The following is a 14,428-nucleotide window of genomic DNA, read 5'->3' as shown; positions in this document are numbered from 1 at the left end:
TGTATCTCCTGTAACTATACGTCACGTGTCAAAACGTGACATCTACTGTGAATGGCAGGAATGACACCATATAACAATATCTGAACTGTAACAAATGATGCCATTTAATCACCTGCAGAGATTGTCTTCTACAATATGTAGGCTGCACTACAAAACAAATAAAAAGCAGAATCCGCAAACATTTATCAGATACACCATATTATGAAACTCGCAATGTATCTGCAGCTAGCTTTCACTTTTCACAAAGGAGATACTAGAGCGTTTTCAGTCCCGGGAGTGGAAAGGGTTACTCTTCCCATTAGAGGAGAAGATCACAAACAAAAACTCCTCAGCCGTGAGGCACATTGGATGTTTGAATTGGGAAGTTGCTTTCTCACAGGCCTGAACAGAAAACACTGAGCTGATTTTACAATATCATTAAAATAACTATTTTTATAGTTTTTCAGTATTCTATACATGTTGTCTTTTCTTTTTAATGCATTGGGTGCTGGTTTTTGGTGTTCGATCAGTTCTTCTCCCCTTTTGTGCATCTGATGCAGACGTTCTGATTACCTGGTGCACCACATGTATAAAGGGGTATTCCCATCTCAGACAATGGGGGCATATCACTAGGATATGCCCCCATTGTCTGATAGGTGCGGGTCCCACAGCTGGTATCCGCACCTACGAGAACGAAGCGGGAGCGCTGTAGCTGGAGGACCCCGGATTTCCCAGGGTCCGTCCACCACCAAGCGCTGCTGCCATAGAAGTGAAGGGGAGCGCACCGCGCATGTGCAGCCCATGCTCCTATTCATTTCTATGGGGCAGACGGCAATAGCCGAGACAGCACTCTGCTATGTTCGTCGGCCCCATAGAAATAAATGTAGGGCGGCTGCACATGCGCAGTGGACTCTCCGTTCATTTCCCGGCTCCATTCGCATTGTAAGTGCGGGTCCTAGCACCTATCAGACAATGGGGGCATATCCTAGCGATATGCCCCCATTGTCTGAGATGGGAAAACCCCTTTAAAGAGAGGTGAACATTTACTTTTTTGTATGTCACGAGTAAGGGCCGAGATTGTGGAGTCCGAAACATGTAGATCGTGTTTGGATAACAGTTTTTTTATTGTCATTAATAAAGCTGCAAGTTTTTATGGGAAGCTGGACCACAAGTTTTTTCTTTGGATTATGTTTGTATATAGCTCTTGGAACACGACGATGAAAAAAGGAAGAAAAACGCTTGGTCAGTAAGGCCCAAACCAGGCTGGTCACTAAAGGGTTAAGGGCTCATGCACACAACCGTATGTATTTTGCTGTCCGCTAAAAATACGGATGACATCCGTGTGCATTCTGTATATTGCGGAACAGAACAGCTGGCCCCTAATCGAACAGTACTACTCTTGTCCGTAATGCAGACAATAATAGGACTTGTTCTATTTTTTCACGGAACGGAAATACAGACATACAGAAACGGAATGCACAAGGAGTAAACTTCCGTTTTTTGTTTTTTTTTGCAGACCTATTGAAATTAATCTTTCAGTGTACAGTCCACAAAAATAACGGAACGGACACGGAAAGAAGATACGTTTGCGTGCATGAGCCCTAATATAGCCTAACCAATGGGATTTTATTAAGTTTAAGCAGTGATTTATTAGGTAATTGAGTTGATTGTTACAAAGTAACTCTTTCCTTGAATTTTAGTAAACAGAGGTGCGTCTTATAGGGCAAATCGATATTTTTTTTTTTTGGTAGGTGGGATGAATTTTATTTATTTTTTTTAAATGCCATTTGGGTCATCACTACAGATGCGGCGATATTTTCAGTATTTTATATAACATTTTTATTTCTCGCCCAATTTCCTTGGGGGGACACAGAAGACCTTGGGTATAGCTCATCTCCCTAGGAGGCGTGACACTAAGTGAAAACTGTTAAGCCCCTCCTCCATCAGCTATACCCTCAGCCTGGAGAGAGAGACTGCCAGTTTTTGCTTAGTGTCCAAGGAGGCAAGACACTCCCTGCTACTGCAGGGCTGTTTTCTCCTTGTTTAAATTTTGATTTTTACTTTTTCTTTTCTTTTTGTTCCAGATCATCAGGGACAACAGAGTCGCACTAGACCTCTCTGTTTCTCCCGGGGTTGAGCTGCGCCAGTGCCGGTCACCCGCACTGCTGCCTCCCCCACAGAAGACAAGGTGGATCAGGGCAGCCCAGCTCCCCTACATCCCGCCAGCGCAAGGGTCGCCCGCACGCCAAGTCCCTCTCCCAGCGTCCTGCCACTACGGTGCCAGTAGCTGAAGGGGCGACCCTGCTGGAATGGACCGAGGGTGAAGACGACTATGGTGAGAGAGTGGCTTCTCCAGCCCTACGTCCCCCACCCCCCACCCTGGTCTCCTGCGTGCCTGACCCCCCATACTTGGACCCTTCGGTCACTGCTGGACCTAGGCTGGCCCCTGGGGTGCTGCGGGGCGACATTCCACTCCCTGCTCCCTCCCCTCCCTTCTGGCCCTCATGGGACATTTTAGCAGCAGAATGCTGCGAATAGGCAGCCACATCGCCTCCCTTCACATATCAGCGTCCCTCCTGGAACGCTGTGCTCACATCCTCACGGGCACCCGGTCTCAGGGTCCCCCCATCCCCTCACCGATGCGCTGCTCTGGACCGGGGGCCTTTTCCTGACGGCAGTGCTGCTTGGGCGACCGCACCTCCGGCGCTTCTTCCCGGCCTGCTGGGCCGCACCTCCGAGCTGGGCCGCACTTCCTCCCGGCCCCCGACTGTTCCGGCCTGCGGGGTAGACTCCCGCGGCCGGCATTGGCTTGAGCACGATGCTCCAACGATTCCGGCCGGCCGTCGGCGACTTCCGGCCGGCCGGGCGCCGTAAATTTTGGTCCAGGCTTCGGCCTACTGGGCCGCATTCCGGCGCTCCACCCGGGCCCCTGACTTCCGGTCCGCGGGGTGGGCTTCCGCGGCCGGTTTGTCCAGGCAGTCCGCTCCGGTTTCCTGTGCGGCCCCGGTCAGCAGGGTGCCGCAGAAAATTTAGGCCCCGGCTTCACGGCCTGCTAGGCCGCAAACTTCCGGCCTCTGTTGGAGGGGGCGGGAACTTCTCCGGGCGCGAATTCTTCCCGCCTGGAGGTTCCCCGCCCCCAGGGGATCGCGGCGCCGCCTCCTCCTCCCTTCCAGGTTGGTGGCTGTTAACCCTTCGGGTACCGGCCCCCGTGCTTCTGTTTGTTTTGCTCGGCTGATGGGCCTATATGGCTGGCGCGCCCCCCCCTCTACTTCTATGCTGGGCACCTGTATGGTGGCACTTCTTTCTGCCTCAGTGAGGCTGTTTTTTATTTGGGAATGCATAACATGGTTAAGCTAATGGATTTCTTGTGCGCTGCGCAGGACGCTGCAGCCTTGTCTCAGTAGCGCCGCCTGTATGCGTGCTCCTTCCATGAGCGGCATGGTGTCGCACTCCCCGGCTGGTGCATGCTTCCCTTCTTTAGCCCTCTCCGGGATGCAGCGCTGGCCAAGTGCATGCGCCCTCCAGCTATGGTAACTGCCATGTGCAGACAACCCCTTCCTAGGCGAAATACTGCACTCTCTCGGGATGCAGGCTTGCCTGGTGCATGACCCCCCGCTTAGGTGGAATACTGCACTCTCACCGAATACGGTGTTGGCCATGTGCACGAGAACGCTGCACTCGTTGGATTCGCTGCAGGCCATGTGCACAACCCCCTTCCATAGGCGGAATGCTGCACTCATTGGATTCGTTGCCGGTCTTGTGCATGTCCTCCTTCCATAGGTGGACTCTGCACTCTCGCCAGATACGGTGTTGGTCTGGTGCACGACCCCCCTTCCATAGGGGACCGCTGCAATTTCACTGGATTCACTACCGGCCATGTGCGTGATTCCTTTCCATAGGCGAAATCGCTGCTCTCACTGGATTTGATACCGGCCATGTGCATGACCCCCTTCCATAGGCGGAATGCTGCACTCACTGGATTCGCTGCCGGTCTTGTGCATGACCCCTTTCCATAGGCGGAATGCTGCACTCACTGGATTCGCTGCCGGTCTTGTGCATGACCCCCTTCCATAGGCGGAATGCTGCACTCACTGGATTCGCTGCCGGTCTTGTGCATGACCCCCTTCCATAGGCGGAATGCTGCACTCACTGGATTCGCTGCCGGTCTTGTGCATGACCCCCTTCCATAGGCGGAATGCTGCACTCACTGGATTCGCTGCCGGTCTTGTGCATGACCCCCTTCCATAGGCGGAATGCTGCACTCACTGGATTCGCTGCCGGTCTTGTGCATGACCCCCTTCCAGGGGCGGAATGCTGCACTCACTGGATTCGCTGCCGGTCTTGTGCATGACCCCCTTCCTCTAGGCGGAATACTGCACTTCATTGGTTATGGTGCTGGGCAGCCGGCCATGTGCATTACCCCCTTCCATAGGCGGTATGCTGCATTCTCATTGGATTCGCTGCCGGCCTTGGGCATGCCTTCTTCCCTCAAGCGCCATGCATACACCCTCACTGACTGGGGTCGTTCTCTCGCTGATAAGTTGCTGGCCGCGTGCAGGACCCCCTTCCATGGTGGGATGCTTGCAACTCACTAAATCCACTGCCGGCCATATACATGTTCCCCCTTCCGTGGGCGGTGTACGGCACTCTTACTGGATTCGCTGCCGGCCATGGACATGTCTCCTTTCCTCAGGCAACATACACACACTCTCACTGACTGTGTTTGTTCTCTCGCCAGTGTGCTGCTGGCCAGGTGCCTGACCCCCATCCATGGCGGGGTGCTCGCATTCTCCCTGGTTGCAATACTGGCCATGGGCATGGCTCCCCCTTCTGGGCAGCATACTGCACTCTCACCAGATACGTTGCTGGCCTCTAAGATGGGTGAAATGCTTGCACTCCCATTGGATACGGTGCTGGCCTTGTGCGTGACCACCCCTCATTCCATGGGTGGACTTTTTGTACGCTCACAGGACTCACACCTGTCCTTGTATGTGCTGTGCTGGACTTGTACTTGTCCCCATTCATTGGCGAAGTAGTTGTACTCTCACAAAATTCGGTGTTTGGTGGATTATTGCACACTCACTTAATGTTAGGATTACCCTGTGCATGTCCCCTTTTCACTAGGTGGACGTCCTGCTGGATGCGGTGTGGCCATGTGCATGGCCCTCTTCTGGGCGGAATATGGTATGTCTTCCTTCTCTGAAGTAGGTGCTGGTCTTGGGCATCACCCCCTTGTTGGGCGGGCTTTGCACGCTTGCTGCCCGCACTGTTTGCCAAGTACATTGCCCTCTCTTCTGGGCAGACTGCTTGCGCTCCGTCGCATGCCATACTAGTCTTGTGTGTGTCCCCCCTTCCGGTTGCACTTTGCACTTCTGTGGGGCTCTGTGGCTGGCCCTCCTTGCTGTATGACTATTTCGCAGTGGGCGGACACTCTTGGGGGCTGCTACTCTGTGCGTTGTTGGGCCGTGTATGCCTTCTCCTTCCGTAGGTGGGTTGGCTTTCTCACTGCTTATGGGGCTGCTTGTACGTATGCCTCCATTCTTCCTGCGACTTGTCGTTTTTCTCTTGGGATACGGTGATTGCCGCCGGCCTGGCACTCTTCTCTGAGGAGATCTTTCTGTTCACCTGGCCTGGATGGGCTCTATTGTTCTCTACTGCAGCGAGCTGGGTGGTATCCGTTCTCTGTTCGGAGGGTATATTTGGTGTTTCCGTTGTGACGGTATCCACCATATTCGTTGGCCCTTCCGTCTGGGGAGTGTTTGTGGTTCCTGGATGCGTACCCATTAGTTACCCTGTGGCGTTGCTTCCCAGCGCAAGCGGTCACATGGTCGAGAGTGCTGTCTCCAGCGTCCCTCGCAGTCTACGTTGGCTCTGGCCGGATTACGGTTCCCTCGCCTGTTGCCATTCCTCCTCTTGGATGCGTTTTGGTTTGAGTCCTTCCTGTTGGCACCCTCCGTGCTTCAGTTTGTTTTGCTACCAGGTTCTAGCCGCTCTTTTTGAGCAGGTCGCCCAACTTCTCTTGGTTGCTCGATTACCGAGGTCAGGGACCTCCACTTTCGATTCGTTGGGGTATTCGCCTTCTGCGAATTGGTGAGCCGGACATCTCGGAGTAGCGGAGTTCTGCTTTTTGAGCGGTCCTGTGGCTTCCCTGTTGCCCACTCCTCCTTGCGGTTGGAGGGTGTCATCCGTCTTCTCGGCTATTTTTTCTCTCGACGGCTGTTTTGGCTTCTCCTGGGTCAGTTTCACTCCGATGTGGCTTCTGCCCCGGCCAGGCTTCAGGGGCTGTTCCTTCACTGCCCTCCCCCCTGGGGAGACCATGGTTGTTCATATGGATGGTCCCGGTGTTCCTTATGACCTCGTACTGTCTCCATTGTTCACACTGGCTGTACTAGCTGTGTGCCTATTACCGGGTTTGCCGCATTCTGTCCTCCCGCTGGGTGCAGATTACTTTTACCATTCTGGGCGCTGGTCCTGCTTGGACTTTACCTTCTCGGTAACCTGGCGTGCCTACTTTCTTCTGTCAAGATTACCCTTCAAGCCCCCTCTTCGGGTCTGTAGAACACCTTCCTGTGGTGGCTACAACGACAAGGACTTTAGCCTGACTTGTCCTGGAGTCTGTTGGAAACTGGCCGGGTCCCTTTCGGTTCCTTCCGTTTGTCCATCTGCTCCCCCACTCCGCGTGGATTCGGGACGGCGTTGCTCGGGGGCCGACGGGACCAGTTTTCCCAACCTTTTTGCCGTGTCACTGATTTGCGCTTACTCGCATTGGATTTCCTCCCGTCTGCCCAGACGAGTCCAGCGAGCACACTAGTGTTCGCTCCCGGCCGTGCTTCGTCCAGGTTCTGTTGTCTGACTTAGGGTCTTCCCTGGGGTTCTTTAGGAAGCTGGGCATTCACCCAATTCTGCCTTTCTCTTCCCGTGATTCGGTCTTCTCCAGTCTGGCCTGGACCTGCGACTGGGACTCTGTTACTTGAAGTGTCTGCAGTTTTTTGCTTGGACATCTCCGACTCTTGTCGACGCTCGGTCTCTTGTTTCCAGGAGGTCCGCGCCAAGGTTCACGGCTCCTGGGTGCTTTCCTCCGCTTAACCACATGGCTATTGCTGTGGTTACTGCTCAAGGGCAGGGCTCTGTTTTTTTTTGGTGTCACCGTTCATTTCACCAAAGCGGTTGGTGCCTCCGGGGCTGGAGGCATGGGCTTCAGCCATGTCATTGTGCAGGGTGGCCACGGTCTTCCTTGCACTCTTTCCCAGGTTTTCCTGGGTGCGTACTCTGGCTTCGGCGGCGGTTGCTGCCTTGGGCCGCCTGGTTTTTGCAGGTGGCATTTCCTTGCTGCCTTCGGGTGCTTCGCCTTGGTGCTGTGGTCCCTCCCCTCTTGGACTGCTTTTGAACGTCCCAAGGTCTTCTGTGTCCCCCAAGGAAATTGGGCGAGAAAACGAGATTTTTGTATAACTTACCAGTAAAATCTCTTTCTCGCTCTTTCCTTGGGGGACACAGCACCCACCCATTCATTGTTTTTTTTCTACACGGTTTCCGAGTTTTGTTTACCCGTTGGGTAGTTGGCTTGTTGTTTCCACTGGTTGGACTTTGCCTTTTCTCACTACTTGGACACGCAACTGGCAGTCTCTCTCTCCAGGCTGAGGGTATAGCTGATGGAGGAGGGGCTTAACAGTTTTCACTTAGTGTCACGCCTCCTAGGGAGATGAGCTATACCCAAGGTCTTCTGTGTCCCCCAAGGAAAGAGCGAGAAAGAGATTTTACTGGTAAGTTATACAAAAATCTCGTTTTTTCATTCCCCCAATAGGGGACATGACATATAGGAGATCCACTGCTTGTATAATGGGCAGTAATACTTCTGTATTACAGGGTATTATGCCTGCCGGGTAACAGGCGTTAGATGATGGCAGGCCCAGGATCCTTCATTAGGCTTCTAGCTCCCATAAGCAGTCTGCAATGGCTAGGGTCTATGGTGAGATGGAGGGAGCCTTTCCTCGTGTAAGCACTTAAAGGGGTTGTCCAGGTTCAGAGCTGAACCTGGACATCCCTCCATTTCCACCCCGGCAGCCCCCCTGACATGAGCATCGGAGCAGTTCATGCTCCGATGCTCTCCTTTGCCCTGTGCTAAATCGCGCAGGGCAAAGGCATTTTTCTGAGTTCCGGTGACGTACCGGGGCTCTCTATGGGGCTGACAGGAACCCCGGTGACGTCACCGGCACTGATGGGCGGGATTTGGCTCTGCCCTAGCCAGTAAAACGGCTAGGGCAGAGCTAAAGCCCGCCCCTCAGAGCCGGTGACGTCACCGAACACACTGCTGGGCGGAAGTTACCGCCCGGCAGTGTGTTATTGTAAACACAAGAGCCTGTGCCCTGCGCGATGTAGCGCAGGGCACGGGAGCGCATCGGAGCATGAGATGCTCCGATGCCAGGCTCAGGAGGGCTGCCGGGGTGAAAATAAGGGTATGTCCGGGTTCAGCTCTGAACCCGGACAACCCCTTTAAATGTCACAGTCACTATTGACCACAGTATCTATGGTATCTATCTTAGGTCAGGTCACCAATATCAGATCAGTGGGGGTCTGACTCTTGGCACCCCTTCTGATCAGCTGTTTAAAGGGCCAAGGCCAGTGATGTCACATTCACCGATCACAAGGCCTAGGTGCAGCTCAGTCCCATTCAAGTGAATAGAGCTGAGATGCAATACCAAGCACAGCCACTATACAATGTACAGCACTGTGCTCGTTAGGCTGCATGCCTTTCAAACTGCTCTTTTGGGGGAGGGGCTGGGAGTTGTACCCCCGCTAATCTGATAAGATTACCTATCCTGAGGACAACTAGAAAACATTTTAAGCGTCTGGGATTGGAGTTCCCTCAGATCCTGGGTATTACAGGTGTCACAGTATACTTCAGCCTACCAGCTCTGGCTTCCCTGCTCCCCACCAATCTAGTGTTATAAACGCGTGAGCCCAACATCTATAGCGTCGCCTTGTCATGTGACCAAACTGCAACATTCCTCCCATAGCAAAGAAAACTCCTGCACACAGGATCGGACGTTACCGCTGCCTCTAATTACTTCTATAACACTGGAGCTTCCAGTTGATGGATGGCAGCAGGGAGGACGTCTTTTTAAAGTGAGTACTGATCTACTTTCAATGCCCTTTGAATGGCATCAGGACGATTGAGGGGCAATTACTGTTCCAATGGTTAAGCAGAGGGGAGAGCCGCATTTACATGCAGCAATCATCTCCTCTGGATGGGGGACGTGCATTTCCTGCAGCGTCCGTTTGTCTGCCGCCTGCACGTTTCTATGTACACAGGGCTATCTGCACATGAGGACTTCACGTGGTGCATATATTATGCAATCTCCTGCTGAACAGGTGCTCACTCTCTCATCAGGTGATCAGCAGCAATGGGAATGAGCGCTCGTACGAACCCTCGATGTTAACCCCAATCCTTGCCCTGTGAAAACCATTCTAAACCATGACACGGTAACAAACAACCATAGAAAAACGACAACGACTAGAAAGATCAGTGGAAATAAAAGAATAAATGTGTAAAAACCGTAATAGTGTAAAACAGGCGATTTCCTCACCTCATTAAAGAGCTTCTGATTTTCGGCACTTATGGCTTGGGCCTTACTCGGCTGGCTGCTGCTTCCTTCCTGCTTTCCGTTGGTCTGCTTCGATGAATTACAGGCACTTGCCTTGGCTTTTGTGGGACGTGGTGGTTCTTCCTCGTCTTCATCATCATCTAGCACAATGATTTCTTTCACATGTGACATCTTTTTCTTTTCGGGACTCAAGGTTGGGACGGAGTAAACATGGCAGGACTCATAAGTGTCGACCTGCGGTAGATAGAACACAGAAGAGAAGTCATCACGCAGACCATCGCAGGCCACTATCCACCCAACAGCGGAAATGCTAAAGGACTGGTGTCAAATCAAGCTCAGAAACGTGGTTAAGGGCTCATGCACACAGCTATTGCGGATCCGCAAAATGTAGATACCAGACGCGTGTGCGTTCCAGCAACAGCCGTCCCCTAATAGAACAGTCCTATGCTCATCTGTAATGTAGACAATAACAGGACATGTTCTATCAGTTTGCAGATGTGGACCGCTGTCAGCATCTTTTGTGGCCCCAGTGAAGTGAATGGGACCACATCCGACCCGCAAAAAATGTAGACTGGAAGCGGACCCAAACCATGGTCGTGTGCATGAGCCCTAAAACTAGACGGGGTAGGTGGTGGATGCACCAAATTCACCCCGGTGGTGCACGCTGTACAGTAAATTTGGTGCATCTTGCCCGATACGTTAGCACTTTGCACGTCTTACACCGCCTCTTGGTTGTCGTATGTTAGACCACTATTAAGCAGCAATATTTTGGTGTCAGCAAGAAACTAGACATGTAGGGTACGGCCTGAAATGAAGAACTGAGAGATACTTACCTGACAGATCCAGCTCTCGCCGAGCTTTACCCGCCTTCGGAGCAGACCTGCGAAGGGAAGCATACTTACCTGCTTCCCAAAGGCGACTCCCGCACTCTCCGGTTCCTGGATGTAAACCTCTAAGTTCACGCAGCTGCAGCCAATCACAGTGACCTGCTCCACACGTGACCATTTGACAGGACACAAAGAAGGGGAGCAGGTCACTGCTGCAGGGGCTTATAACCGAAACTTTACATCCAGGGACCCGGAGAACAGAGGAGTCAGGAAGCAGGTAAGTACGCTTCCCTTCACAGGTCTGCCCAGGAGGGGGGGGGGGGGGGGAATCAACCACCCCCCAAATGTGCACAACCCCTTTAATCATAATTATGGTAAATATCTCCATAAAATCTGGACCTTCTGCCACAGCCGAAGTCATGTTTCAAGTCCTCAAGTGTCGAAGGGGTTGAATGCTTTAGGCCAGTGTTTCCCAACCAGTGTGCCTCCAGCTGTTGCAAAACTACAACTCCCAGCATGCCCGGACAGCCTTTGGCTGTGCGGGCATGCTGGGAGGTGTAGTTTTGCAACAGCTGGAGGCACACTGGTTGGGAAACACTGCTTTAGGCTACATGCACACGACCATATGTGTTTTGTGGTCCGCAAATTGGATGACATCCGTATGCCATCCATTTTTTTTGCGGATCCATTGTAACAATGCCTAAATTGGACAAGAATAGGACATGGACTATTTTTTTTTGCGAGGCTACGGAACGGACATACGGATGCGGATAACACACGGTGTGCTGTTCGCATTTTTTGCGGACCCATTGAAATAAATGGGTCAGCATCCTTTCCGCAAACAGACGGAACAGACCACGTTCGTGTGCATGTAGCCTTAGACACATCTTCGGAATAATATTGGAGATCAGATGTAAAACTAATTCGTCCATCCGCCTGCTGCTCCCCTCCATGGTATGGGCAGAGAGGGTGGAGCAGGCGCCCAGGCGTCCTCCATTGTAACACAGACCCGCTGCGCCATCTCTGGGCATATCACGCTCAGTACAGAGCAAAAACTGCACAAAACTTACGATGAAGACATAACAGGAAGATTATCAACATCACGTTTCCAACGTGTTCCTGAAGTGGCCAAAACCAAAGGCCGGGATCTCTCAAAGTAAGGGACCGTTCACGCTACTGTATTTTTTTTTTTCGGACCCCCACCTCATGCCCTCTGTTACAAATGCCTATTCTTGTCCCCAAAACAAATGAGATTAAGAGATTAGGACATGTTCTATCTTTCTGAGGGGGGCGGCGGCGGAACAGAAGGGCGGATGTGGACAGCACACTGTGTACAGTCCGCCTCTTTTGCAGCCCCATTGAAATAAAAGGGTCCTCATCCAATCCACAAAAGACGTGGACCCTTAGGATGATGTTTTGGAACCAGCCAAGACCCGCACGAGGATTTCACTGTGAGCATAGTCACGGATGTAGATGTTATTACAACTACATAATAGCTGTAGGCACACTTTATATAGGATTCACACGCACACGGCCACGTATAGATCTGACACTTCATACGGCCGCACGTGGCATGTCCATTTAAGATTTCTCTGATGCTGCAGATCTGAACTAAGGGGGTCATTTATCAAACTGGTGTAAAGTAGAACTGGCTTAGTTACCCACAGCAACCAATCAGATTCCATCTTTCAATTTACAAAGGAGCTGTCCAAAATGAAATGTGGAATCTAATTGGTTGCTATGGGCAACTAAGCCAGTCCTACTTTTCACCAGTTTGATAAACAACCCCCCCCAATGTCTACTTTGCTGGTACGGTAAAGGAATGTTCCCATGGGATACTGCGGGTTCCTTGGAAATCAGTTTTGTTGCGTGATTCGCAGTGCGTCATCCGCTGCTTTCCACCGTTGCATACACAGTGTAATCAGCGGACATTGCGGGTTTTCCCCACAGTATGGCCTCTTGCACACAACCGTATGTATTCTGCTGTCCGCAAAAAATACGGACGACGTCCGTGTGCATTCCGTATTTTGCGGAACAGCTGGCCCTAATAGAACAGTTCTATCCTTGTCTGTAATGCGGACAATAATAGGATACAGATATACGGAAATACTGAAAATGAATGCACACGGAGTACCTTCCGTATTTTTTTTTGCGGACCCATTGAAATGAATGGTTCCGCATACGGTCCGCAAAAATGAAAATACGTTCATGTGCAAGAGGGCTATGGACGAGACACAACATTGCGCATGTGAAGCCACGGCAGCTCTGCAGCATTTACGCCACGTGTGAACACACCCCAACCACAGAGGATTTTCAGCAAACAAATCAGCAGAGAATACACGTGGTCGTACCCCGAGGCCTCCCGCAGAAAACCATATCCGTTTTTGCACTACACAGAATACGGACACCGGCCGAAAGCCTGCCGCCATTTTTTTTTCTCCTGAAGAAATGTCCTATCCTTGTCTGCAAAACAGACAACAGGACAGGTTCTATTTTTCTGGCGGGGCTGCGGAATGGAGCGCTGTCCGCATATTTGGTGGCCCCATAGGTCCACAAACAACGGTCGTGTGCGTGTAGCCTAAAAACGGAACCAAAGTAGATTTTCTGCAGCATGCATGGCATTTAAAAATCGCAGAGAGGTGCGGAATCACCAGGCGGATTTGGATGCACATTTCCAGCAAAGTACACGACGCTGTAAAAAAAAAACAAAAAAATAAAACACAGGACCCCTAAACCGTTTTTCTAAAGCCTCATGCACACACAGCCGTGTCCGTATTTCAGTCCACAAATCACTGACGCCTTCCGTAGCTTTCCGGCTCGCGTCAGTAGAAAGGACTCTCCTCGACGGGTTCTGTAATTTGTGGACCGGTCACGCGGATCTGAAGAAAGAACACAGGCGTGCATAAGGCAATAGAAATCCATGGGTCAGAAATAGTGACGACCACGATGGGAGTCGCGGTGGCGGCCATATTGGTTGTCACTGATAATAAAGGAGGAGCTAGACAGAGACGTAACAAAGGGACGGCGGCGTAGAGGCTGCGGACCAGGGACGGTCACCTCCGACCTCTCCGCAGATTTATTTCACCTTCTGATGTTAGTGAGGGGACATTGCTGATCAGACCCCACTTTCTGCCATGTCCCTGTCACATAACAATGGAGCCCTATGGAGATTCCCTCCTCCAGGCACACCAGCCCCCCCCCCTCCCCTCCCCCCTCAGAGGTAAACGCCCCAGCAGCGCCCCCCGGAGGACGGGCAGGAGGTGACACACACCGAGTACACGGAGGGCGATGACAGTGAGGACACACACACCGGGGCTCCGGGCACACCGGGCTCCACACACGCTGCCTCACGGACACACAAGCACCACGTCCGCGGCGGCCGCGGAAGACGAGATTCCGAGAAAAGCCGGCAACTACAACAATGGGACCTCCCCGCTCTCGATATTACCGCTCAGCGCTTCCTCTCACCACTTCCGGCCTCCGTAATGTCACCGACTACCAGAGCGGCATTTCCGTTTCCGGAAAGACAGAGAAAGAGCGGCCATGACGCGCCGCACAGCGAGGGGGGGAGGGGCCCAAGAGGGGTTTCAAAGGAGAAAAGCGCGCGGAGGGGGCGGCGCTGCCGCTACAGCAACGCGTGACGTCACGGCCCACTGTCTGGAGGCGTGGTCTACTGTGGCTGTGTGGCGCAGTGGATATTGACTGAGGCCTGAATTGGCAGAGGATAAGTTACTGATGTGTGTGGCCCTGGGGGCCCCTGACTGGAGGAGGCTCAGGACAGCACTTTCTGCAGGCTTGGGCCCTAAGCATGATGGTTACACACAGCTTGTTGGTTACAGCCAAAGGGACCTACTAAAAGGAATGACAGTGGAATGCCCATAGAGAATAATGGAAATGTAATATTTGAATGAGAGACAAAACCTTATGACATATCTAATAATTATTTAGCAGACTTACTCTCCAAGTTCAGTGGGATTATTTAATGTTCAGATTAAGTGGAGTTATCATTGGTTTCTATGA

General features: G+C 52.1%; 1 protein-coding gene across 4 annotated transcripts in view; it reads right to left on the bottom strand.

The window, feature by feature from the left end:
- Positions 1–14,009, bottom strand: part of DAXX (death domain associated protein) — a 39,028-nt gene extending 25,019 nt beyond the window's left edge. The window contains exons 1-2 of one of the 4 annotated variants that reach the window (XM_044306113.1): positions 13,877–14,009; positions 9,564–9,815 (exon numbers count right to left, since the gene is read on the bottom strand). In XM_044306113.1, coding sequence (XP_044162048.1) covers positions 9,564–9,752 — 189 coding nt within the window. In that variant the 5' untranslated portion in view covers positions 9,753–9,815; positions 13,877–14,009. The other 3 variants (XM_044306111.1, XM_044306110.1, XM_044306112.1) reach the window with 3 other exon arrangements.
- Between the last annotated feature and the right edge of the window lie 419 nt (positions 14,010–14,428).

Source organism: Bufo gargarizans, chromosome 9 (assembly GCF_014858855.1).
Source record: "Bufo gargarizans isolate SCDJY-AF-19 chromosome 9, ASM1485885v1, whole genome shotgun sequence".
Lineage (NCBI taxonomy): Eukaryota > Metazoa > Chordata > Amphibia > Anura > Bufonidae > Bufo > Bufo gargarizans.
This window is presented reverse-complemented; position numbering and strand designations above follow the sequence as displayed.